Genomic DNA, 27,800 nt, shown 5'->3' on the forward strand with positions numbered 1-27,800 from the left:
CTGTCGGGCATTTATTCACGCATGGTAATTTCCCGGGTATTAGTTTCTCTCGACGATGCTAGTTAAAGGTCCTGCTACTTACTGCACCCACAGGATGACAGACAGCAACGCTGAGCACATAAGTCTAATAATTTGTTAAGTAGGTTTACATCATAATCTCAATTTTTTTCACCAGTATACTAACGAGGAAATAATCTCAATTTTTTAAAAATGTTTGTTAAATATTAATACTTCTACCAGTTTCAAAAATCAAAACGGAAAGAATTACATTGAACAGATACGTCCCCATCCACTCCTATCCCCATCCCCTGGAGGTAACAACGTTGCTGGTTTCTTGTGCGTCCTTCCAGTGTTTCCTTGTGCAAGCACAAGCAAATACAAGTATATATTATTAATATTATTTTCCTTCTTTCTCCCAGAAAAATGTAGTAGACTGTATACATTGTTCTGCACGTCCCCCATCCACCTACACACACTTAAGTGAATGTCTTGGGAGAGCTTTCCCTATCCAAAAGAACTTCCTCATTTTATTTATTTTTCAGATAGGTACATCCTGGAGATTGTTTCGTAGTTTATTTGCTGGTGCCCCACTGATAACACAAGTTATTTCCAATCATTTTTTATGGAGAGCACTGCATGGAATAACCTTATACATATGTCCTACTTGTGCAAGTATAACCAGAGGGGAAATTCCCAGAAGTGGGAAATACATTTGAGCAACGCCATACAGGTTGAGCCATTTAGCACTCTCACCAGTAATGCAAGAAATCAAACTGTATTTTAAATATATCAATGTTTTTAAGATTTCAATTTAGATATTAAAATCATTTATTTTCAAGAAATAACATTTTATTTTTCTTTGTTAGTTTACAAGGCACTAAATGGTGGTGAAAGTGTTTTGTATTTATTTCTTAAAGTTGCAAAAAGTCAATTATGCAACATTCCCGCACTTGCGCAAAAGTTTGAAATAAATGTCTTTAATCATTTGATATTTTAAGAAGAAACTCTTAGGAGTTCTGAAATGACTTCACCTCTGGCTATTTGCAAAAGAAGCAAGCAAAAGCCACCCCCTTTCAGCTTTGTAGGAGTGTGGAAAATAGGAGTGACAGAGGAGGCAAGTGGTCAGATGTGTGCTTGCAGATTCACAGAGGGATTTAGGTAGATGGAAGGAAAACCAAAAGAAGGCATGCTGTTTTGCTCCAGTTCCTGTAGTAAACTTTTAAGTGGAGACAACTGTGCTGGTGGTCTACAGCATGGGACAGCCGTGACAGAGTAAGAATGGCAAAATAGATGGTTCAACAATGAGAGAGAGAATGAACCAGAGTTCACACTCCTGAGATACCTGCATTACCATCAAGCTCTGAAATGGGTATTTTTATCCAACTAATACATTGCATACAGTTTCTTTAAAACGCAAATATCACTCATGGTAGATTGGATTATTTTTCAGAAATAGTCTTTCACCTTCCACCAGCATGGGTGGAGTGTACTTCCTGTCCCTTGATTTTGGGTTTGGCCTTGGTTGGGCCAGTGGAATGTTAACAGATGACTGATCAAAGCCTTAAAAACTACTGACCTGATGATTAGGCCTGTGCTCTTGAGCTTTTGAATTGCCATAGAAAGAACTTTCACCCAGAGAAGTGCTGTCGTCCTCTCCACCTGGGTTTCAGAATGAGTGCATGTGGAACAGAGCTGCCCCGGCCAACCTGCACAACTAACAACCTGAAGCAATCACCACAGCCAAATGGCAGACTGTAGCAGTCAGGTTTTGCTACATAGCAGTAGCTAACTGACGCAGCAGCAGCCTTGACTCAGTCCTTCATACCCCTCAGCCCTGCTCTTTAGAAGTAAATATTGTCAACTCTTTAAATTATTTCTTCTGGTAATTATCTCAGTATTTTTAAGCAGTATGGTAATATTTTCTTTCTCATTTATTGTCTTTAGACATTATATATGGACTTCCTAGCAAGTATTATCATAATTTTCATTCCGCAGATGTGAACATTGAGGTCCAGAAGGGTGAAATGACTGTAAAAGGTCCTGCAGTCTTGGTCAAATTCAGATATTCTAATGCCAAATTTCACACTCTACCCACCATATATACTCTTGTCAGTATTACTTAATAATAAGTCAGTAACCCTCACGACACTCTTTTTACAGTTCATGCATATTTCTCATCACACATTTATAGAACAAAGCAAAAAAATTAAACCATTTACCAAAAAATATTGCAATGGTACTGGCAGTGAAGACTTCCTCATTCAGTCCCCTATTCCTGGCAGAATAACCTCGTATCATCCACTACCTCTTAAACTCAACATTTGATAAGTCTTTATGTATTTTGAGAATTACAACTAAAAACTCTTCCCTGTTTTCGAGGAGCTTGGTTTCTTGCAACATTTAATGAAGATACATTGTTCTGCCCTGTCGAGCTCACAAGCCAATAATGGAGAAATGGCGTTGGCAATGTTAGCAACAGCCGCCCACGGAGTTCTGAGCCTGGTTCTGAAACACGACTCCTCCCCTAATTATCCTGATCACAATAGCAAAGAAACTACTTCCAGATTACTTATTATTTTTCCATGGGTAGCTGTTACATTTGGCATTTCATCTTGCTAAGTAAACACTCTAACAAATCATTCTCTAATATCCTTTTATTTCACTGATAGCCCTTCTCGTCTTAGCATTTTCTTGTGTTTGGTTTACTTACTGTCTTGCCTACCCCCTAGTCCTATGAACTCCATGAGGTGACCGTGGTCTTGGTCACTGCTGAATCCCCAGCATCTATTATAGTTCCTGGCATACAGCAAGTGCTTGATAACTACTTGCTGACCAAGCATTATCCTGACTTCACCCCATGTTGACAGCTTTTTTTGATTATCGCTATAGATTAATACTTTATAATTGTATAACACTATAGTTGCCAATAGTATTTCTTATCCCTATTTTAAACTTATTTCACATATCAAAGTCATTTCACCAGACAAAAAATAGTGAAATGTAAAATTTCATGTGCAGTGGATATTATTTTCACCTTTCCAGCTTCACTGAAGAGAAATTTAAACTGCAGTTATTGGGCATAAGAAAGGTCTTTGGGACACTAAAATGTATTTTTCAACATCCAGTAAAGGCTAGGTTGAGGGCTTGCTCTAAAGAGGTCCAGGAGAAACGGCGAATTTCCCCTCCCGAGCCCCCAAAAGGTTAGGTCGGCGAGAACAGGGGAGAGTGGGCGAGCCCTGACATTTGAGGCAGCGCTGGCGCAAGGGGGGAAATTCTGACACCGAGGTCTGTGAGGGGCCCCGGGAACGTCTTCGCCTCTGCTCCCACCAGTGTGAAAAGCCCCCCAGCGGGGGCCACCGAGCACAACTCCCACGGCCTGCTGGGCGCCGGAAATGGGCCGGCTGACCCGCAGTGACGTCAGGCCCACTTCCGCCGGCCGCGGCGCGCAGTCCCGGCGACGCCCGGGATTGGCCGAGCCGGCCTGCAGTGGGCAGGGCGTGCGTGCGTTCCCAGCCGCTTGTGCGTGGCCCCAGGCAGGTGCGCTGCTGCTGCTGGGCTCGGCCTGGGGGAAACTGCCCCGAAAGGTCACTTCCTTTTGAGCGTCACGAGTGTGTCCCCGCCGTCCTGGAACCCGTGTGTCTCAGCTGCCCCGCCGACTTCCGCGGGGGTGATGGGGGCGCGGCCTGCTGAGTGCGAGGGGGAAGATCGCCCCCTGGGCACCTGCTGGTCCAGGTTCGTCCTGATGACCGCAGCGAATGGGCTCGCCAAAGAACGACATTTAACTTGTTCCCAGTCCCCAAGTCTTTGATGTCTTGAGGAATCGAATCCAGTCTCCGAAGCGATGTGTTTATCACATCGTTGGTGGCGCATTGGACAATCTGCAAAGCCCAGTAGGGAAGCAACGCTTGTGGCTTGGGCAACGGTCTTTGTTTTTGTTTCTGTCTCGGGTTTGCGGAAAACGCTTACTGCCATGCCCTACGTGGCGTCTTATTTCTAGAAGTGAGAGTAAGATTCGATTATTTAGAGTTTCAATCATGGGTTACCAAAAAGCTTTTAAAGTACTTTTGATTTGTAAAATGTGGATAATAATGCCTGCCCAGAGGTTGGTGAGGACCTAGTGAGATCTTATGTAAAACACCAAACTCAAAGGAATTGAAATGTTGAGCCCCTTATTATTTTTTTCTATTGTGGTTCTTTAATTCTGCTTCCATGTTATCAGATTCCAATATTTTGGAGACATAGATCCAGGAGCCAGGCCAACATTTCTCTCAATGGGCAAAGTTATCTGTATTCCACCCAGCAGTACTCACTTCAATCTGGCAAAACTTTCCTGGCTGACTCCTTGCCCCTGCTCTGTACTATATCCTAGAGTCCCCTTCCTTATCTTGAAATCCACCTGCTCTGGAGATTGTTAAGCAGTGGGTACACCCAGGGTGACAACCAGATTTTGGTGACCTTTTCCATGTCTGTAGTTCTGTGGATCTGCTGACTTGCGGAGTGACTTCTATGTAGGGGATTAAAAGGGCAAATCCTGAATATGATTCCTCATCTTCCATATTCTTACCTCTTACTACTCCGTAACTCAGCTTCTCTGTTCCTAGAATATACCCTGGGCTTTGCTTCCTTCATGCTTTGGCATAAGCAGTTCCCTCTTCCTGGAATGCCCTCTGCTTCTAATCAGCCTTTCAATGTATTAATATTATCCATCCTCCAAAACCCACTTACAGTGCCAATCCCTCCAGGAAACTTTCTCTATTCCCACAGCATTTTGCCCTCCCATTATAGAATCTATAAGGCTGTGTGGCCTTATCTTAGCTATTTCTGTAACTTCCTCCTTCCTCTCAAGGCTGGGAAAGCTGTTGGGATGGTGTCTTATCCATGTATGCCTCACAAGACAGTAAAACTCATTCCAGAAGTATTTACTGCTGAGCTTTTGTCATGTGCTCTCGGCACTGCTCAGGGTGTCAGGGATACAGCAGTGAACAAACGATATCCGCTGTTGTGGAGCTTATGTTCAGTGGGGAGAGACAGACAACAAATGCACAAATTAATGATTGTGCCAGGTGGTAATATGTGCTGTGAAGGAAAGTAAAGAAGTGCAAAGAGATAGAGAATAATGTTCATGGGGTGTTCTCCTTTAGAGAGTGGTCAAGGGATGCTTGCTTTTTTCTGAGAAGGAAACCTGAATAAGATAAGCAAGTCATATAAATAGAGGAGGAAGAGTATTTTATTTTTGAGGAAGAGCATTTTAGATGAGAGAACAACAAAGTAAAGGGCCTGAATCAGGAATGTGTTTGGCATATTGAAGAGCAGCAAGGAAGTCAGGCCAGAGGAGAGTGATAGGATGCAAAATAGGAGATTTTAACAGGGTTCAGATGATGTACAGATGTGCATTAGATATCCAATAAATTCATTGAATCGATAAGGGATAAACAATAATGATAGTAATAATGAAACTTGGAAATTTCTTGAGGTTGAGTGTAACAGACCCTGTAAAAGTGTTTACAACTTACAGGTACATTGGAATTTTTATGTAGTGCGTTAAAATTTAACAACAACAACAAAAAATCTTCATGAAAACCAATGGTTTATGCAGTGATCTCCCATTATAATGGAAATCCAGAAGAACAGGAGACAGAGTCTGGAGGAAGAACTAGAATGACTTGTGAGTGGAATTATTTGGTAGATAATCCTGATCACCATTAAAAAGTTCAGAAGGAAACAAAGTCCATCTCCTAATGTTGTCTTTTTATTTGGAGGAAAGAATACTTGAATGTTAGTTGATAAATATTGAGATAAATTTGTTTATTTATTAATTTTAACAATACTTTCCTTCCCAAGCCCTAAGGTGAATGCTGGGGATGGGGAGCCTGTACCCACAGCCAGAAGCTGGCCCTCAGCACAAAGTCATGATACTTCAGGGTTACATTGCCTCAGGGTGACAGTCGTTTGATCACAGTTGTCTCTTGCAGCCCCTTAGTGGCATATGGCAACTCTCTCTCTCCATCAGAATTTAAAATTGAGGTCCACCTGCTTGAATTTAAAAATACAGAGCACATGTTTACTTAATCATTTGTGACTATGTACTTTTTTGTTCAGTTATTCTAGCTCCCTCCAAAAGGGGAGACTGTGAGGTTACCAGTTCTGCTCTTCATCACGTTTCTCAAAGTTTAGATTGACCATCAGTTTCTTGGTAGTCATTCACGTAGATAAGCTCTGATGTGGTTTCCAGCTCAGCTCTCAAACCACTGAATCGACAGTCTCACTCGTGGTTGCTGAGTCAACACGTTTTTATTCATTCACAGGAATGAACCATTACGAGTAGCTCCTTCCTGCGTTAGTCAGACCTGTTGGCCAAATGTTAAGGTAGCTTTGGAATGAGACCTGGGTTCCCTCCCTGGCCTCCCCTTTCCTTAAATGTGGCAGTATGACATGGTGGGAGTGTGTGTTCTCTCTGACGCCAGCCTGTCTGGGTTTAAGCCCAGGTCTCCCCCATGCTAACTAATTTACCCCGAACGAACTAGTTATCCCTCATGCCTCAGGTTCCCCATCTTTGTAACGGGTAACAGAACCTATGTACTTCAAAAGGTTTTATCAGGATTAAATGAATTAATCTAGGTAAAGCTAGAACATTGGCCTGGAGTCAACACTCAAATGCTGCCATTAATCCCGGCTCGGTTAGTCAACTCCCTCAGCTTCTGTGTCTTTAGCATTAGAATAGTAACAACAGTTCTTACCTCATAGAGTTGATAGAAGGCTAAATAAAATATTTAAAGTGTTTAGCTATAGTGTAACATCTACAATGCAGGAAGCCACCCATAATTATTAGCTGTTAAGTATTAGAAAACATTTATTCATCAATAATCACAATCTGTTTAAATTCAGTGATGAAGGGATCAGAGCAGTGGACCACAGAAAATGACACATCATAAACATGCCATCTTGATGAGGACAGTGAGGGGTAGAAATGGTGTAGAGTTCATGCCTTAAGATAGTGATAGGATCTGAAGTAATAAAGTGAAAATAGCTCTTCCTGAAGTAAGAGCAAGTTCCCAGAGCTAAAACTACTTAGGTGCGTGAATGACAACAAAGAGTCTTTGTACAGGGGGCTGTGACACTGGGGTCTGCAAATGCCCAAGAGGGCACAGATAAAATTCAGGGAGTCTATGAAGTTAGATGGGAAAATCCGTCTTTATCTTCACTAACCTTTAATGGAAATCTAGCATTTCCTTCCATTTTGAATACAAAAATTCACCGAGCATAGCTGAAGGAACAGTACCCATGGCTTTGCACCAATAGAAATCAAAGTTATCTTCATTTCACGTTACAGTTCTTACAGATATCCCAAATACCGTTCACATTGATGATTAATTTGAAATTATGACAGGTGTGTGTTATGAGGAAGTCCATATATGACTTCATCACAAATTGTTTTTTAAAATATTTGATAGGTATATTTCAGTGCAATTAGTTTTCTTTGTAGTCTTTTGTATTATGTTTTAGGAATTTAATAATACTAATTTGAGAAGAGTCAGCAAGCACCAGGTCCATAGTTGTGTGTCTTGGGCACAGACAGGTTTAAGAGTCCTGGGCAAGAGGGTGGACTCTGGAGCAAGATGGCTGTATTCGAACCCTTTCTCAGCTCCTCACCAGCCAGGGGACACTGGGTAGGCCACCTGGCTTCTCTGTGCCCTAGTTTCCTCTCCTATGAAATAGGGGCAAAGGCTGTTGTAAGGTATAATTGCGGGAACTTGTGTACACACATAGAACAGTGTCTTGTGTGTAGTAAGCCCTCAGTCAATGTTAGCCACAGTTGGAAAGGCAGTTTATGTAAGACCCGCGAAAGGAAAACTGCACAGCTCAGCTCGGGGTGCACACTCTGGAATGATTTCCCGAGGAAGCAGGTGAGGTCATGAAGAAGAAGTAGGCAGACTACGGGACTAGGGTGAGCAGACTCGCGCATGCATTCATTCATTCGTTGAATAAAGGTTTCTGTGTGCCTTTCAACACTGTCTTTAACACTTCTGGGGCCTGGAGACAGTGTAGGAATGGAGCCCACATATGTCTAAATATTTACAAGTGGAAAATCAAGCTAAAGAAGAATATGTTCTATTTTCCTACTTTAACAGAGAGGTCTTCAAAATAAAATAAATTATCATTTTTATGTGACAAATTGGCAAAATTTCAAAGATGACTAAGTTTAATTATTATTGCAGATATGTAGTTCTTTGATAGTCTGGCAATGTTTGAATGGATGGTAAAGATACTCATAATTCATAAATTATTGTATATTTGCTCCATAAGATTTATTTTGCTTCCTTTCATTTCATTTGTTATAAAAGAGAATTTCACGTAATTTGTGTTTTGACAGTAATGACTTAAAGGACAAAGAAATATACCGAAACTATGCAGAATTTGTATGTATTTAATGTAAAACATGAATCTATGTAAAACTTTAAAAATTATTTTTCATGTTCATTTTTAAAAAGTTATTTCTTTAAAAGTTTTAAAATTATTTATTAGAATTAAAATATAAATTATGGATAATATTAAAAATTGTTCATTATGTTAAATAATCTAAGATGTTTTATTTTTTGAAATTTAAAGTGTATTAAATATTTTTATAAAAATTAAAATTGTTTGCAATTCTGGGGTTCAGGGTCCTTCTGGGTGATTCTAGGAAAGAATCAATCTTGCAGTTCTTATATTACATGTCACATATATGCATATCAGGAGGAATATGAATTGTTTAATATTACAAAGGGTTCCTCAGACTTTGTGTGCAGCTCTTGTGAATTCCATGCTAATTTACAAGGACTCCCAGAGCCACAAACTGGAACATAAATAGGATCAAAAAGGTGGATAGTTGGTACTTCTGGGAAATTATACTTTCTGTAACATTCTTGCATAATAACAGATATGTAAGACCCTGTTCCACCCTCAGTATCTGAGAAAGATTTGACAAATTGACTTGCCTTGCCCCTGCCCTGGTACTCCTGTGGCTCACACCCTCCCTCCCCTCCTTGGGGGCAGCAGCACAGCCCGTAGCCCTCGCAGCTCAGGGACACTGTCACCCAGAGTTTCAAGGACACAGATCTGGAGATGTGGAGAAGTGTTTGCAAGAGCCTGACGGTGTGAGTCCTGAGAGCAGATGGAACCGAGGTTTACAGTCACGTGTCCCCTGTGCCAGCACCGTTCGCCAGATCCCCAGACACAGATGCACCCGCGTGTTAGTTGTGTGTGTGTGCGTGTGTATTTGTGATTTGTGGGGTCCTGCGCCAGATAAAACATATTTTACTTAGCGTGTTTAGCTTGATGTGTAACTTCTAAATATTTGGACATATGGTATGTGGGCCTCCACTTGTACTCTTGTCCTGGGTACTGCACGGTGGCGGGGGGAGGTCTGAAGTTGGAGGTAAATATATAGGAGTGGTTGACGTGTAAGTGGATACCACGTAGAGACAGGGCAGAACAGGGAGGAAAACTGAGCAAATTCGATGACTGTAAACATTCTACCTTTCCTAACAATATGTACGTCCTTCTCTCTCCCTACTCTACCTCCTTCCTCTTCTCTGATTTCCTACTCATTTTCCCTTTTACAACTTCTTTTTAATTTACTCCTTCTCAAGCCTCAGAATTCCCACTGACACTACAAGCACCATGTATGCCTAATAGTGAGTGACTGCTACCTTGACCAATGGGTGCTTGGGATAGGGGCTGGGGACACTGAATCTTGAAAGACTTTATCTTTCAGGAGGGTGACAAGCACAAATAGTGAATATTCCATGGATTAGATTGCCTTTAAGATGTGCCCTGGGAGGACAGGAGCATATTTTATAGGAAGCTTACTTTTTTGTTTCAGAGACAGTGTCTCGCTATGTTGCCTGGGCTGGTCTCACACTCTGGCCTCAAGTGATCCTCCTGCTTCAGCCTCCCAGAAGGCTGGGATGACGGACATGAGCCAACATGCCTGGCCATGAAGCTTATTTTTAGGGGCTGTTTGTCTTTGTCTTTGCAAATATCTTCTTTATGTTGTTTAGAGTAGTTGAGCTTTCATGCTATTCAGCCTCAAAGTACACTCACTTGAGATATTCAATATTAGACCTGTAGTCAGTCAAAATAAATACCATTCCTTGGCTTCGAAGGAGATGTTTAGAATGTAACAAAACAAATGTTATTAATACTGTTAAAGTGCCAATGTTTTGCTAGGGTCATTTCTGATTTGATTTGGGAAGATTTTACAGAAGAGATAAATTTTTTGTTGCATTTGAAATATTAGAGAGCTAAAATGGATAAAGTAGTGTGATATATATTTTAAAGCAAGTGAAAATCATACTAAAAGAGTGTTACACCTTTTGCTAGCTTAGATAGTCTGTATATCTGGTCAACTATTTAATTTGCCTTAGCTTACCATGATGATTTTATAACACAAAAATGCAGTAACATGAATTCTTTAAGCACCTAAAGAGAGTGTAGCCTTCAGTAGAATAATTTAACTGCAGGCTGACAAAACTAATCTGGAGAATCTTTTGGCTCATGAAAGACTTTTATGTTACTGGCATAAAAGCTTCAGACAGTGAGCTAATTACCATGCTGGGAAGGAAACTACATATGTCATTTCAGGGGAGTAATCTCTCTGCCCACAGAATGTCCAAAACGTAGACTAGTGAGTAACACGTAGTTAAATGAAAATACAGTCCAGTTAAATGTCACACTGCAATGTTAAACACAGAGGACCACATGTAAATGAGGTGGTCACCTGGTTAGATGATGACTTTGACAGTGTTAAGAGGTGCTCTGCAGTCTCACTCGTATGGCATGACATTTTCACATCCAGCCAGTTCTGCCACAGTGAGAGGAGGGGTTCCCCAAAATATCGTAGGTAAAGTGACTCTCAGATGACTCTCAGAATTTGGAAATAAATTTTGTAGACAGCTCGTGCATTTCTCCCCTTTTCTATCGTGACTTGCCCTGTGGCTGCTTTACTGGTGATCAGTGTGGGCAGCAGGGAAGGAACATTTCAAACCAGTAAGTCTGATGATAAAGTAACAGTTACTATTTTCTGAGAACTATGTGCCAAGCACTGGGCTAAATGCTTCATGTTTATTGTTTCATTTAATCCTCACTAAATGAGGATGATATACGGTGTTTCTCTACCTGTAAGATGTGGTTGAAAAAAACTGAGAGGGAGGTTGAGACGTTTGTCCAGAGTTACACAACCATAAAAGGGAGAGCCTAGGTTCAATCGCAGTCATTCTGACAGCCAAGCATGGGCTGTAGCAAATCAAAATCACAATGAGATACCACTTAACACCTACTGGAATGAGTATAATTTTTTTAATGGAAAAATTACAAGTGTTAGCAAGGATGGGGGAAAATTGAAACCCTCATTGGCTGCTGGTGGGAATGTATTAATAAAATGGTGCAGCTGCCGTGGAAAACAGTCTGGCAGCTCCTCAAAAAGTGACACAGAATTACTGCAATTTCACTCCTAGGTATACGCCCAAGAGAACTGGAAACATACGTCCACACAAAAATCTGTACACGAATGTTCCCAGCAGCATTATTCATAACTGCCAAAAAGTGGAAACAACCTCAATGTCTGTCTGCTAATGAACGGCTGAACAAAGTTTGGTATATCATACAATGCAGTGTTATTCAGCCATGACAAAGAATGAAGTACTGATACACACTACAACATGAATAAACCTTGAACATTGTGCTAATTGAAAGAGCCAGTCATAGAAGACGACATGTTTCATAATTGTGTTTTTGTGAAATGTCCAGAATAGGCAATTTTAGTGGGCGCCAGGGGCTGGTGGGACGGAGAATGGGAATGACTGCTAACGGGTATGGGATTTCTTTTTGGACAGATGGAAATGCTCTGGAATTCCAGACAGTAGTTTGTATGGTGTAGTGAATGTACTAAAAGCCACTGAATTGTATACTTTAAAATGGTGAAGTTTATGTTATGTGAACTGTATCTTAATTTTTTTAAAAAAAAGCAACCTTGGGGTCAGATCTGGGAGTTCCTTGAATAGTGGACTGTAGAGTCCAGGCTTTATTATGGGCAACAGGGGATTTCTAAGGAGGATATCGCCGTGATTGGAGTCAGGTGAGCATGTAAAGTGCTTGCTGCGTGGTAGGTGTTTAGTAAATATCAGCTCCCTTGTCTTCCTTCATCCATCAATTAGAAACCAAGCCTCCGTTTTTCCCTTGGAAAAGTCATTCTTTTCTGTTTGGATAATAATGGAAAACCCATCTATTTTAGTAAAAACTACTCTTGATATTATGCCTTCCCCCTGCCAGCGTTTCCCTGGTGGTTTTCCTGAGGGTGTCTGGCCACTCAACGCTGGACAGGTTCTTCTTAGACTCTCTGGAGAGAACTTCTCCTCCCTGCTCCCCTTCCTCCTTCTTCCTCCTCCTCCTCCTCATTCTTCCTTCTCTTCCTCCTTCCCTCCTCATCCTGTGCTTTTCTTCCTCCTTCTCCCGCCCTCCTCCTCCTCTTCTTCCTCCTCCACTTCCTCTTTTTCTTTTTTTTTCTAAATAATTGAAATCATGGTTTTCTAAAATCCCTCCTAGTTCTCAGCTTTACCTCCTAGTGCCCCCCGCCCTGTGAATGCTTTGCTCCTCTGGCCTCCACTTCATCCCATTTCTCCGTCCTTCTCCAGTCTCTCCCACAGCAACGAGCCAGGCAGTCCTGGGGTCACCGCTCCCTGGCCTGCTGGGTATCTGACTAGACGCACAGCCCCGGTCTGCTCATTTGCATAGTGTTGCTCCAATAGTGACAGTAGCAAGACCAACTTCTAGGGTTCTTTCGAGGATCATGATCACTGAAGTGTGTCTCTGGTTTCTGGTACATCGGCTGCGCTCAAGAAATCATAGCTACAGCTTCACTATCATTATGAAGTTAGGGGACAACGTGTGGCAAAAATGCTGATCTTTCTTTAGAAGTTAGTTTCTTCCCTCAAATCTCACATACAGTATTTTAAGGACATACTAAATCCTTTTCCCAAAGTCGTCTGAGGAATGTGCTAACAGTAGGGAGCTGCTTCCAAGAAACAGTTTGAAGTGCCATTGTCAAGCAGGGACAGGTACTCAATGGGATTTGGGGGCCAGCAAATGTGAAAGGAGCCACTCACAGAGCTGTGGCGGGGATTTCCCACGAGGCCCCGCCCCCGGCTGAGTCACTCGCCTCCTGGGCTTGACCTGCTGCGAGCCCAGGGGCGCAGACCCTGGGAGACCAAGGAGTGGAAAGTGTGCCAGCGCCTGAGAGCTCAAGGTTTGTCCATTTGGGGCAGTGGGTGGGGGATTGGCAGGGTGAGGATGGAACCTTTGTTGCCTGGACTTTTTCCCCTTTTAATCTGTAACAACTTCTCTTCAATAGCTCGTTAAATAAAGATCAAGAACCCGACCTGAAAAGATATTTTTACTGCTTAGTTTTCTTACTATACAAGCTTCAGGTCTTAAAGTGGGCAAGTATATGTCTATGTTTAAGATAATGTGATAATGAATTGAGGAGAGAGATCTTCCAACATGTTAGCATTAGGTGTTTAGTCAAAGGAGGAGTAGGAATCCTGAGATATCACCTCCTTCAACTGAACTGTCTGATGACACCAACAGATTCTCTTCATAGGACCCTATCTCAGGGGCAGCAAACAATTGGCATCATTGAAATCTGGATGCTAATGCGAAGTACCTATGAAAGTCCCCAAAAGTTCTTGCTGTTGTTATTTCTGCATTTTGGCAGAACATGTTGGAAAATGCACTCTTAGGCTTTGGCAAACCTGCACGAAGCTGTGTGATTAGTCAAACTTGTCTTGTCATAGAAGTTCCTATGAATTTGCTACTTTTCCATAATATTCCATCATTAATTGTTCCTGAAAAACCACAAGTTATGGTCTTGTGGAATTGTATAGGTAACGGTTGAAATGCAGACAGTTCTGAAAGGAGAAACCACCCTTCCTTGGAAATTGTCTTTTGCAGAGTGACATTTGTGGGACCAGCTAACTTGATTAAAGTTTTATTGGAACCTGTTTTCCTAGTAGCATATCTATGCAAGATTTCATCATGGGAAATGGCTATTACAACATGGTGGCAACTGTGCTGTTGGTCATGAATTTCGAAAGGACAAGATCAATGCAGGATTTCTGTGGTAACTGTCCAGCTGGTAAGTATGCAATTAACATGTGCATTTGACCTGTTCTGTTGAAACCATGGTTGAGTTCGTCAATGAATGAATCTTTCATTCATTCATTTACAAACATTCATTGGATGTTACATATAAGCTGTGTGGATGCAGCTAAGTCATTTAACCTCTTGTGCCTCAACTATCATCTGGGGATAATAGGAGAACCCATCTCATAGGGTGGCCGGGAGGATCATAGGACGGGCTTAGAACAGCGCATGGCACATGGCAGGACCTCGGTAAATGGTAGCTTTGCGTGTGAGGCTGTGTGCTGAGAGGGAGTTAGCAGGTGGTGGAGGGCTTAACAGTGGGGAAAGTCAGACGCTACATTAAATTTTAGTGTAGCAATGAAGTACATTGATCTCCCCCTGGATCCAATCTATGATCTCCTGGATCAATCAAGAGAATCGTTCTACTTTACTTAATAGACAAAGGAAAGTATTTTCTTTCTGTTGATTTATTTGTTACAATATCTGTATTTTGTTTTTTCCAGTTCTGTGATTACACAAAGGACAATCTTGCAAATGTAAAAATTTTTAAAAGTCCATCAAAATAATGTCTGTCTAGACAATGTGGCGTCTAGAAAACAAATCATTGTTTTATACTCTAATTTTCATGTAAACTTCATAATGCTTTCGGTGACAATTGTCCATTGTCAACCATGTACAGCTATTATCTGCCTTTCTTAGGTACTTTCTGTGGGAAAAACAAGAATTGCATTCCCTGTCCTCTAAATAGTTTCTCCAGCATAGGTGGACAAAGGACCTGTGACATATGCAGACAATGTAAAGGTATGATTTAAAAGATGTTTTCTTCATCCAGAAGATTTTGGGGAAGACAAGCTTTTACTCCCTATTTACTGATTGATCTCTGCTGAAAATCTCAAGTATCAAAGATGCTGACTCCTCTGTCAATGGGCAGGTCCAGTAAAATAATTAATTATAATAGCAATTATTTGTGGATTGGGTTTTTTCAATATTAGAAAAAACATTCATTTGGTGGAGAGATGTTTTCAATTAGCAAAATGTAAAAATGTCTTAATGGAGATTTAAAAGCAAACTGTATACTCTGAAGTCATGAGAAACATAAGTAGAGTGAGCATGATTTTTATTGCAGAACATAAATTTGCTTCCTGGATTTGGAGGTCAAATATAATAAAACGTTGGGGGGACTTTATAGGTGTTTTCAGGATCAAGAAGCCGTGCTCCAGCATCAGCAATGCCGAGTGTGACTGCATCTCAGGGTTCCACTGCCTGGGGGCAGCATGCACCATGTGTGAACAGGATTGTAAACAAGGTCAAGAATTAACAAAAGAGGGTAGGTTTGCTCTTCATCCATCTAGTACAATGTTTATTATGTAGACATATGTCATTAGCTTAGGTTTTGAGACTTTAAATGTAAAGAAACAATATTAATACATTTATAGAACCTTAAAGTAACAAGTGATGAACGAATGAGTCATGTATATATTAATATCTTATTGTAATTAATATTTTAAAATTAATAAAATAATATTCCCATTATTTTTCCACAAATGGAAGTGATATGAAATCAGAGCATTTGTTAATTTCCAGAACCATGCCTTTTCACACATTTTAGATATACACTATACTCTATGTACAATTAGAATAAAACTAGCAATCTTAGGGCTTTGTTTCAAGAATTGTTGAACAATTTGTGCAGGTTGTATTAAGTTAATGACTTTACTGTAACGTTCATCACAGGAAAAATTAAGACATGATGAAAATGCTTCCTTTTTATTATTGCTATCATTTTTATGCAAGGTTGTAAAGACTGTTGCTTTGGGACATTTAATGATCAGAAACATGGCATCTGTCGACCCTGGACAAAGTATGTATGATTTCCTTTTGCTAAGAAACATTAATTTTCTTTTGCTTACAAAATAAAGAATCTGGGTTAAATTTTTTTAAAGACGAGGAATGCTATGATTAAAACCTTTTTACACTGTCAAGTGTAGACAGAACGTAACATACTAATACTGCAAGGTCCTAGGGACTCAATAAGCAAAGTGAGCATTTTCTCCCAAAGTGATGCCCAGAGCATCTAGGTCAGACTTGCCGGTGGGACGCTGCCACTGTCTGCACAGAGGGGCTTCTGTTCTTGGCTTCCTTCTAATCTCTTCGCTGCCTCTTACCTTTCCTCACTGATCAGCCCGTCTCTATGCTCATTGCCAGCCCTGAGAATGACATAACACGGCTAAAGATTGCTTGTTACTCTCCAAACTGTAACATGTGCTTGGGCACACAAGGCCACCACAAGTGGTATCTGAGAGAATGTGACTGTTGACTTGTGGGACCAGAGCTCCTCAAACTATCCTCAGGTGCTGGTCCACTTGAGGTTTGATATATGTCCCCGACAACAGCAGTGCATGGTTGGAGAGGAAGCATGTAGAAACGTTTAAGGCAAATTGGCACAGTAATGTGGTCTGTTGGCTCTAAGAATAAAAATTTGAGCCTCTTTTTTTTTGTTGTTTGAGACAGGGTCTTGCTCTGTTGCCCCAGCTAGAGTGCAGTGGCATCATCATAGCTCACAGCAACCTCAAACTCCTGGGTTCAAGCGACCCTCCTGCCTTACTTAGCCTCTGGAGTAGCTGGGACTACAGACATGTGCCACCATGCCTGGTTACTTTTTTCTAATTTTTTAGTAGAGATAGGGGAGGTTTCACTGGTGCTCAGGCTGGTCTCGAACTTCTGACCTCAGTGATCTTCCTGCCTTGGCCTCCCAGAGCCTCGTATTTTATATGCCTTTGTCTTTTTTCCATTTGATTTTATTACTAGAAAATCATTTTTATTGTTATTTTACATTTACATTTTTATTATATTTTACAAGTGGCATTGGTTTGTAACAGATTGGAAAGGTTTTTCTTTAAGGTCTTTCAACATAAACTGTTCAGAGTAGCCAAGTGTGTCTGCATGGAAAGGTGGGTTTCAGGTGGGCTTTGGAGGATGGGGAAGTAAAGGAGCAAAGGAAAGGCACAACGATGAGGACGGTGATGGTAATGTGGATAGCTGCCATTTGTTGAGTGTGTCGGCCATGCAAAAGTGAGTCACTGACACTCATTCCTTCTCCCTTCGCAGCAGTCCTGGGAGCATATACAATCCTTATTTTGCAGATGGGAAAACTGAGGCTTAGAGAGATTTCTTAACTTGCCCAAGGTCGTCCGGAAAGCAGCAGACCCAGGGCTCAAACCCTGGTTTGTCTGATGCCAACGCCGGGACTCCTAAGCCTATCCTATCCTTTGTATGTGCTAGGGATGGCCAAATGCAATTACGAAGTTGGGGGGTGAGAGCCTAACCGGGCAGAGCAGCCTGAACCAAGCTGTCGTGGAGCAGGAAGGAGCCGGGGAAAGCAGAAGGCAGCCACATAGTCAAGAGGGAGGTTTTCAAATCTTTGTGTTACCTGCCAACACAGACCCACATGTCTGTGTCACCAGGCTACTTCACGGGCAAAAAAATGTCAAAGTTTTAAAGTGGGATCCTCTGTACCTAAATTAATTCTTTGAACTCTTTTCATTGAACTGTCTAAGCTGTTCTTCAGGAAAGTCTGTACGCGTGAATGGGACGAAGGAGAGTGATGTGGTCTGTGGACCGATCGTGACGGACTTCTCTCCAGCTACATCCTCCGCGACCGTGCCTGCCCCTGGGAGAGAGCCAGGTAGCTGGTTTGTTGCTGTTAAATCAAACTGAATATATTATGGTTCTTCTGAATTGTATCTAAATCGCCCCAATATTGTGGTGTCTCATATCTCTGCCTGCCACAGGCCTCTCTGGCGGGCCTTCCTTCTGCTCCCCTGCCTGCTGCAATGCCTCAATTTCTGCTCAGGCATTTGTTATTCTGGTCTGAGATTCAGATCAGCAAGCAGTGCAAGCTGGGACTTCACCCAAACAGATACCACATCTTTATTAGTGGCAAGTAAACAGTCCCATATTTGCTATATGCTAGAAAGGCTAAACCACTTACTTTTTGTGGCCCTCTAGGAAAATTAACTTTGAGTTCTTTTTTTAAAGTTTTCCAAGTTTACTAAGTTAGCAGGTTGGAGATGCCCACAGCTGTGATTCTCCTCATGCTTGGGAGTTTACCCACGTAAATCCGAACATGAGTGTGTTTGCGTAAATACGTTTCTGCATGCATTTCTCCTTTTGCTCTTTTTTGAAGGACACACTCCACATATCATCACTGTCTTCCTCGCGCTGATGTCGGCTGCGGTGCTGTCCCTGGTGTTCTTCCTCGTGCTCCGTTTCTCTGTCGTTAAACGAGGCAGAAAGAAACTGCTGTATATAGTCAAACAACGTAAGACTCATGTTAACCGTATTAGATATGACCTCTTTCAAGGCAGAGCTTTTTACAGCAGAATGAACGAGATTTTTTTTTTTTAAGTTGTAGAAATGAGGTTAGTAGAGCACAGTGATCACCAAGCAGGGGCAGCTTCATCCCCGAGGGGACATTTGTCAATGTCTGGAGACAGTTGTGGTGGTCACAACTCTGTCGTGGTGTGGGGGGGAAGGGACATCTAGTGAGTACAGGCCAGTGATGCTGCTAAACCCCCTCAATGCACAGGACGGCCCCTCGGCAAAGAATGGTCTGGCCCCCAACGTCCACAGCGCTGAGGTGGCGAAAGCCGGTGGTATAGAACACACCCTGGGGTTCCAGAAAAACGACAACTCCAGTATGCTGCAGCCTTGGATTAGAGTGTGTGAGTGAGTGTGTGTGTGAATGTGAGTGTGTGTGTGTGAGAGTGTGTGAGTGTGAGTGTGTGTGTGTGAGAGTGTGTGTTTGTGTGTGTGTGTGAGTGTAAGTGTGAGTGTGTGTGTGAGTGTGTGTGAGTGTGAGTGTATGTGTGAGTGTGTGTGAGTGTGACAGTATGAGTGTATGTGTGAGTGTGAGTGTGTGTATGTGTGAGTGTGTGAGTGTGAGTGTCTATGTGAGTGTATGTGTGAGTGTGAGTGTCCGTGTGAGTGTGAGTGTGAATATGTGCATACAGGACACTGGCTGAAGAGTCGGAACAAACGTTTCCGCATGTTCCTCTGGTTGGTGAGTGGCCTTAACCAGAGTGTAGACCCACACTTGAGGAAGGCATAGGGAACGAAGAAAGTTTGAAGTGGTTTTAATGAAATCAATTATCATAATAGCAGTTGGATTAAATGAAAACTTTCAACAAGGAATTTCATTCATGAGTTCATTAAGCAAGATAGTATTTCTATAAGGTACCCGGCAAGTGCCTGGCATGGAGTCAGCAAAAGCCACTGATAGGTGTAGATGTAGGGCGGCCTGCTTTTTGTCTTTGTGGGGACAGAACGAGCTATAACAGGCTTAATAAGGCTTCACAGGAGGGATTCATATATAGGAGGAGCTTTTCCAGAGCAAAATTTTAACCCAGAACACCATAGTAAGACCAATGTGTGTCTACTCGGAGGTTGTTAAGAGATATATGGGGAAAAAGCATTAGTAAAGTCTTATGTAAAGATGTACTGCACTAATTTATTTAAAGATTCTTTTTAATACAGCATAAAACTTTTTTACCTTGTGAAATACACAGAAAAATGCATAAATGTAAAGTTTACCAAATTGTAAATGAACACCCAAATGAACCCTACCCAGGTCAAGAAATAGACCGTAATCTACTCCCCGGAAACCCTTAACATACCCATTTTAGATCACAGCCCTCCCTCCCTGCGACTGCTAAACCACATCTAGATTTTTACAGTGTTCACTTCCTTGCTTTTTATAGTCTTGCTACCTAATGACCCAGTTTTATCTGGCTGTTTGCGAACGTCACACAAGTGGAACCTGCTCTATGCACTCTGCCTCTTCTTACACTCAATGTTGCATCCTTAAGATTCTTCCCTGTGTTGAGTTCACCTTTGCTGATTTCCACTGTTGCAGACTCTCCTACTGAATGACAACATCGTGCTTATCCATTCTAATATCGATGGACACGGGAGTTGTTTCCAGTTTGCAGCTCTTATAGACAATGACAGAGTATCTTTCTCCATGGATTTTGGTACACATAAGCATGTGTTTCTGTTTTGTTTTCGGTTTTTATCCTAGGACTAAAATTGCAGAGATATAAGGAATGTGTATCTTGGTCCTTAGTGTTAATAGATGGACCAGTCTGTTTTCCATGTACACTTCCCCAGCGCTATGCGAGAGTTCCTTTTGCTCCATGTCGCTTCCAACACTTAGTATCACCAGACTGTTCTTACGTATCTGGTGGGTGGAGAGCAGTATCTCGCTGTGGTTTTAATTTGCATTTCCCTGATTACTAGTGAGGTTAGACACCTCTTCATGTCATGGCCATTTGAATTTCCTCTTTCATGAAGTGCCTGATCAAGTCTTTTGAGCATTTTCTCTTAAGGCTGCCTGCTCTTTCCTTATTAACTTACAGGAACTTTTTAGTCTGTTGCTCATGTGCTGCAAATATCTTTTCCTATTCTGTGGTTTGCTCTTTCATTCTCTTTTTGAGGTTTACACCTCTAATTTGAACCTTTAAGCTCTCACCTAATCCTTATTAAAGAACTCTTTTGCCTATCCCCAGCCCAAACTACAACAAAGTTCTTTATAAAATGCTTTTCTAAAGTATTTATGAGTAATGAGTGAGTTTCAATGGAACTGTAATCGGTTTTTTAAACATTTTTACGTCATTCAAAGAACTTTTTATTTTGAAATAATTATAGATTCACAGGAGGTTGCAAAGACACTGCAGAAAACTGCCACTCCTGAGGTTACGTCTTATAGGACAGTATCAAAACCAGGAAATTGACATTGGCACATTGTGCAGGTATAGTTGTATGTCACGTTATCACACGTGCAGATTTGTGCAACCACCGGCACAATCAAAATCCAGAACTATCCATCACCACAAGGTCTCCCTCATGTACTGTTTTCTAGGCACATCCACTCCCTCTCCCACCATCGCCAACCCCTGGCACCACTAATCTGTTTTCCATCTCTATACTTCTGTTGTTTCTGGAGTGTTTATATGTATGTATGTAGAATCATACAATATGTGTCAAACCTAAATGAAAAAATGATATTTGTTCAGGAGCAGCATTGCGATGGGAATCTGTTGGGCGTGTTCGGGGAGGTAAAGGAAGACAGGAGTTTTTAAAGGAAAAATGAGGAGGGCTACATAAGTTATTTGGAAACAATTATCATTGGCTACAAAGATCAATAACAAGGACGGTGTCAATCCAAGGTTGGACAGGCAGCTGCTGAGCAGGTGTCCTCACGTCCTCGCAGAGGTAGTTTTTTTGTGTAAGGTTATGGTGGCCTTTGTGCAAGATTGTGGTTTTTGTGCAGTTGTGATAGTTCTTGTTACCAGGCAGACGTGCATGAGAACATCTTTCATGGCATTCATTTGTCTGTTTTGGTTCTGACAACTTTCACATGTGTCGCCTTTTAAGATTGGCTTTTGTCACCAGCATAATGCCTTTGACATCCATCTAAGTTGTTGTGTGTTTCAATCGTTTATTCTTTTTTCTTGCTGCGTGGTATTCCATGGCACGGTTGTGCGGTTGTGCTGCAGTTTGTTTTACTATGCACCTATTGAGAGACATTTTGTTTATTTCCAATTTTGGCTATTCCATATAAAACTGCTATGGATAATCATGTACAGGTTTGTGTAGACATAAGTTTTCATATATTAAAATAAATGCCCAGAAGTGCCATCGCTGGGTTCTATGCTAAATGCTTGTATAGTTTTTTAAGAGACTGCCAAACTGCGTTCCAGAGGAACCGTACCATTTTACATTCTCACCAGCAGTTGATGAGAAACCAGTTTCTTTGCATCCTTGCCAGGGTTTGGGTGGCCACGATTCTTTATTTAGGTTGTTCTAAAAGATGTGTGGTGCTATCTCATTGTGGCCTTAAATTGCATCTCCCTAATGATTGAACACTTTTTCATGTGCTTATTTTCCATCTTTATATCTTCTTTAAAGACGTGTTTCTTCATATTGTTTGCCTTTTTTTATTGTATTATTTGTTTGTTTTACTGTTGAGATCTGAGAGCTCTTCGTATTTCCTAGATACGAGTCCTTTATCAGATATGTGGTTCATAAATATTCTCCCCCCAGTCTGTAGCTTGCTTTTTCATCTTCTTCACAGGGTCTTCCGCAGAGAAAAAGTTTTTAGTTTTGATGAAGTCCAATGTATTGATTTTTTTCATTTATGGAGTGATGTCTAAGAACTCTTCACCAAGTCCTAGGTCCCAAAGATTCAGATTTTTTTTTTCCCTGTGTTGTCTTCTAAAAGTTTTACAGTCTTGTGTTTCACATTTAAATCTATGATTCATTTTTAGTTAAATTTTGTATAAGGTGTGAGAGGCTTAGGTCAAGGTTTTGGGGTTTTTTTGTTTTGTGTTGTTGCCTATAGATGTTCAATTGCTCCCGCATCACCTGTTGAAAGCATTATCCTTCCTTCACGCTCCCTTTGTCAAAAATCAGCCGGCTGCACTGGTGGGCGGTTTCCGGTTTCTCTCTTCTGTTCCACTGATCTCTGTGTTTATTCTTCTGCCAGTACTGCACAGCCTTGATTACTGTAGTTATAAAATAAATCTCGGAATTGGCTAGAGAGTAATAGAGTAATCACTTTCTTCTTCCTCTTCTTCTTCTTCTTCCTCCTTCTTTCTTTTTCTTCTTCTACAGGGTCTTGCTCTGTCACCCAGGCTGGAGTGCAGTGGCATGATCATAGCTCACCTGCAGCCTCAAACTCCTGGGCTCAAGCGATCCTCCTACTTCAGCCTCCTGAATACCTGGGACTACAGGCACATGGCATTATGCCCAGATAATTAATATTTTTTGTAGAGACAGGGTCTCCCTCTTGCTCAGGCTGATCTTGAGCTCCTGGGCTCAAGCGATCCTCCAGCCTTAGTCTCCCAAAGTACTAGGATTATAGGCATAAGCCACCATGCCTGGCCTCAACACTTTATTATAAAATAGGCTTTGTGTTAGATGATTTTGCCCAACTGTGGACTAATGTAAGTGTTCTGAGCATGTCTAAGGTAGGCTAGGCTAAGCTATCATGTTTGGCAGGTTAGGTGTATTAAATGCATTTTTGACTTATGATACTTGCAACTTACTATGGGTTTACTGGGACGTAACCACATCATACGTTGAGGAGCGTCTGTACTTTTTTTCAGCCCTATTCTCTCTCTCCTCTCCTTCTAGGACTCCAGATGACACAAAAAGGAGATCTTTTGTTACAGCCCACGTGTTCCTGAGGCTCAGTCCATTGTTTCCCAGTCTCTCTCTGGTGTTCCAGTTGGGCGATGATTCTTTCCTCTGTCCTCTTCATCCTGCTGTTAAGCCCATTCATTGATTTTTAAAATTTCCGTTCTTGTAAATTTTCAGTTTTAAAATTGCCACTTGTTTCTTTTCTATGTCTTTTTCATTTGTTTCAAATGTGTCCCTTTGAGCCTGATGAAGCATTTTGACACTGGCTGTTGTAAAATCCTCTCCAGATGATTCCGAATCTGTGTCCTCTGGATGCCGGCATCTGCTGACTGTCTTTTCTCATTCAAATTGAGATTTTCCCGGTTGTTAGTGTAGCAAGTGATCCTTCTTATTACAGCTCAAACATTTCAGGTATTATGTGATGAGACGCTGGATCTGATTTAAAACTTGTGTCTCCCCAGGCTTCCTCTGACACCGCTTTGGTGGAGGGAGGAGGACGGCACCTTGTTCCTCCCAGGCAGGGGTGGAAGTGGGGGTTCTGCGCTAGACCCGCTGGAGGGCGAGGGGCTCCTTGCTATTGCTGGGCATGCCTGGGAGCTCAGGTTCCCCCAGGCCTCTGCTGATACCCTGTGGCCGGGAGGAGGAAGGGCACTTTGTCACTGACTCCCACGTGGCTCTACTGATGGAGAAGGGGTGGGAGTGGAGAACAGCCCCATTATTGCTGGCGAAGACCTGACTCCCTGCCGGGCCCCTCTGACTTTACTCTATCGGGGTGGGGGAGGTGTGCCTTAATACAGCCCGGCAGGGTAGACGCTAGGCCTCTCTGTCTGGCCTCTCTGTCTTTCTGGCCTCTCTGTCTGGCCCTTCCTGGTGGGCTTGGGGGTGGGGCCACAGTTTTTTCTGTGCTGTTTTGTTAGAGTTGGGTGATTATTATCTAAAAGTTTTCAGTCTTACTACACTGCTCCTTTCCTGGTCTTGTAGCTAGAGGGACAAGCTATTCTTGGGGCTTTTTTTGGGTCCATGCTCATTGGCATTAGCATTACTAGGCTGCTGGCTTCTCGCTTTCCCAGTCTGGGGCAGATGAGGCAGGAAGAAAAGCCAGGGAACTCATGACCATGTTGTCCCCTGGGTCCCAGGATCTGTAGCCAGCCTGCCTCCCTCCACCTGCAGAGCGTCCTTATGTTTGTTTCAGGTACAAGGTCCAGCGTTTTCAGTGGCACTCAGGGGGAATGTGGAAAAGTATGACATTTCCATCTTTCCAGAAGCAGATCTCCCTTTTTTTTTTTTTTGGTAGAAAAGGAGAGGTTTATCTCTTATAAAGGGTGACAACCTGCAGGCTGGCCACCCTGACAGCCTGGAAAAGGCAGGAATTTATGCTGACCAGGCAGGCCAAGTGTACATATTCAACAGGTTATGAATATTCATGAAAGGGACCCTAAGGCATGCCTACTGAATATGTCACATATGACCCATATTCCGTTTGGAGTGGATGCTTAAGGTTTAAATGTATCGAAACTGGGACTTACACCCCTAAGGGTGAAGCAGGGACACGAAGGCCCTCAAGTGCACAGCCGTCCGTGGCCGGTGGTCTCTCACCTGCAGAAAGTTACTGGAATCAGCCTCTCGTCCAGTCAAAGCTGCTGTTACAGCCTGGGGAACAGGGGTCTGCGGCGGATGACCTGCAGTTGTTTCACTGTCACCTATCTCGGGGCCAGCGCTTGTTCAGCTGCATTTATAAGCACCTTGTCCTTTCCTCAGACCTGGAAAACACAAACAACCAGTGTTTCAGCCAGTGATGATCCTCCCCTGTCCTTGTACAGAAGCCCTTACGTGTTCTCAGATAGCTCCTTCTGGAACAAACCTTCCTCTTCTCCCCCTGTCCATTTTTAAATTAGTCTTACAATCCCATTGGTATTTCTGAAATTCTTGCCAGTTTTTCATAAGTTCTGGCGGATAGTGTGGTTGTTGGTTTTGGTTATTTTTTACAGTAACAAGCATGTGAATTTGGGGTGGCCCTGTTGGCTTTGTCAGACTGTAAAGAGGTACATACTGAGATTGAAAATTGCTCAGCAGTAACACGAATAGTTTGCACTAACATATAAGAGAAAACCTGGACACTGGTGCACAAATCAGTACTTTGCTTGCGAATAGATGGAAGGAGTGGGAATGTCTTCAAAACCTTGGTGCCACAGCATTTCATTCAAAAGAAACTGTCTAATGTCTAGTCTGAGTAACCCTCGGGACTCACATATGTGCTGCTGGACTGAAACTGCAGTTAAGTTTGGGATAGGGCTAATCGTTCATGCCATAGTGATTCATCCTCAAGACATTTTTTTAGCCATTGTAGACAATAAATAAAATCATTTTTAAAGACCATTAAAAATATTTGGTAAAAGGGAAAAAATCATACATCATCCCTAGAATAACTCATACTTACTATTACCTCTCTGGGGATGCGTTTGTTAAAATTAAAGTTGAGAATGTTTGCTGCTTAGAGATGTTCTGCAATGGCAATTCATGGAAAAATAAGTGTCAAATGATTAAAACAGACAACATAATATAACAATCTTTTAAATTATTTTTTAGCATTTATGAAACCAGTTCAGACTGCCCAAGAGGAAGACGCCTGCAGCTGCCGATTTCCGGAAGAAGAAGAGGGAGGGTGTGAACTGTGACATGGACGTGCAAAGCGCGGCTGGACTCTCTGGGAAAGAAGCGAGGGGACATGCCGGCGACCCCAGTGTCCCGTGTTTCAGAAACAAAAACCACAGTCCTCCATAATCCCCATGATTACCCCTGACAAGTTTTTTCTAAATGCTAGTGAATTGGCCTTTAAAAATGTGCCGCTTTTAGCAGAGCAAGCAGATGGGGACAGAGCAGTGGTGACAGGGGATTTTCTAGATGCCGTCTCACGGGCCAGGGCTCGTGTTTTGCAATCCAGATATAGTTTAAATTCAATCACGCAGGCCAAGAGTCCAGCTACAATTATAATCCAAACCAATGCAGGGTTTTTTTGTGCTAATGACATACGGCAACAAGCCATAAGATGCAGTAAATATCCCCAACCAAACTTCCCGTCAGTCCTATCATTTAACATGACGACGTCCTCCGCTGTCGGGGGACAGTGATCAGAGAGCCTGAATTTGGTGTCAAGAGCAAAAAAATCTCAGACCTTGAGGAAGAGTTTCAGAAAGAGTTCAAGCGCCTTTGTATGTCCCATGGTCCCTTCCGTCCTCACACCTCTTGCCTCTGTCCTGCTGCCCTGAGCCCCAGGTTCCTTTTTGTTTTTATTTAACTTTTTACATAATATTTGATACACAAACCAATACATGAAATATGTATGCAAGTATGACGAACAATGAGAAAATGAACGCCTGAGCTCATAGCCTAACCATGGCGCTAGAGCGGGGGGCCACCAAACTCCCGCGGCCAAATCTGGTGCCATCTGCCTTATTTTTTTTTTTTTTAAGAGACACGGTCTGGCTCTGTTTGGCTCTGTCACCCAGGCTGCAGCGCACTGGCTATTCACAGGCACCATCATAGTGCACTGCAGCCTGGAGCTCTTGGGCTCAAGTGATCCTCCTGCCTTCGCCTCCTGTAGCTGGAACTACAGTGCGAGCCACTGGGCATGGCTGCCTTCGTATGACTTGTGAGCTAAGAACGGCTTTTGCATTTTTAAGTGGTTTTTAAAAATCAAAAGAAGAATAATATCTCATGGCACATAAAATTGTTAATATATGAAACTCAAATGTCAGAGTCTTTAGGTGAAGATCTGCGGGAACATAGCCACGAGCATTTATTTATATACTGCCTGAGGCTGCCTTTGCACGACAGCAAGAGCTGAGTAGTTGTGGCACAAAGCCTAAAATATTTAATATCTGACCCTTTATAGAGTCAAGGTCAGAGCATTTGTGTGCTGCTTCCCTCCCTCACCTTCTGCCCATCCCCAGGCAATCTGTCTCAAGAATTTTGGGTCTCTCTTTCCCTTGATTTAAAAAAATCATTTATCACATAATTATGTACCCTAAAACTATGTTATTGAGTTTTGATTGTTTTGGGGCTTTAGGCAAATGGTATTGTGCTGTACGTGAGACTTCTGTGACTTGCTTGAATCACTCAAAATTATATTTATAAGACTCATTTATGTTGTGTCATTATTTTGTGTGTAGCTTGAGTGCATTTATTTTGACTGCTATCTAATTTTGCAAATATACCATTATTTATCAATCTATTTTCTACCAAGGGACATCGGGGTTGTTTTTAGGTGTTTTGCAATCCCGTGCAAGAGTGTCTCTGGGGAAAGTTTCCAGAAGTAGAATTGCTGGGTCTTAAGGCATGTGGATGCTCAACTTTACAAGCTGGTGCCAATATCAGGACATGCTAAGTTATGCAGAAATAATAAATGACTCCCCAACTCTTAA

The 27,800-nt window shown here is 42.1% G+C and overlaps 1 protein-coding gene across 1 annotated transcript; it reads left to right on the plus strand.

The window, feature by feature from the left end:
* The first annotated feature begins 3,538 nt into the window (after positions 1-3,538).
* On the plus strand, positions 3,539-26,897 carry TNFRSF9 (TNF receptor superfamily member 9). The gene is made up of 8 exons (XM_045546236.1): positions 3,539-3,732; positions 14,049-14,170; positions 14,878-14,979; positions 15,368-15,505; positions 15,973-16,039; positions 17,736-17,863; positions 18,365-18,499; positions 25,966-26,897. The coding sequence occupies exons 1-8, from the start codon at positions 3,671-3,673 to the stop codon at positions 26,052-26,054; spliced, it is 843 nt and encodes a 280-aa protein (XP_045402192.1). The 5' UTR covers positions 3,539-3,670; the 3' UTR covers positions 26,055-26,897.
* Positions 26,898-27,800: the final 903 nt, after the last annotated feature.

The sequence above is a fragment of the Lemur catta genome, chromosome 3 (assembly GCF_020740605.2).
Source record: "Lemur catta isolate mLemCat1 chromosome 3, mLemCat1.pri, whole genome shotgun sequence".
Lineage (NCBI taxonomy): Eukaryota > Metazoa > Chordata > Mammalia > Primates > Lemuridae > Lemur > Lemur catta.

Bases quoted from the DNA above. Each gene is read 5' to 3' on its own strand.
- TNFRSF9 (XM_045546236.1), top strand. From the start codon at position 3,671: ATGGGGGCGCGGCCTGCTGAGTGCGAGGGGGAAGATCGCCCCCTGGGC. The intron at 14,980-15,367 runs GTATGATTTAAA...GGGACTTTATAG, and splicing joins CATATGCAGACAATGTAAAG to GTGTTTTCAGGATCAAGAAG. The intron at 15,506-15,972 runs GTAGGTTTGCTC...TTTTTATGCAAG, and splicing joins TCAAGAATTAACAAAAGAGG to GTTGTAAAGACTGTTGCTTT.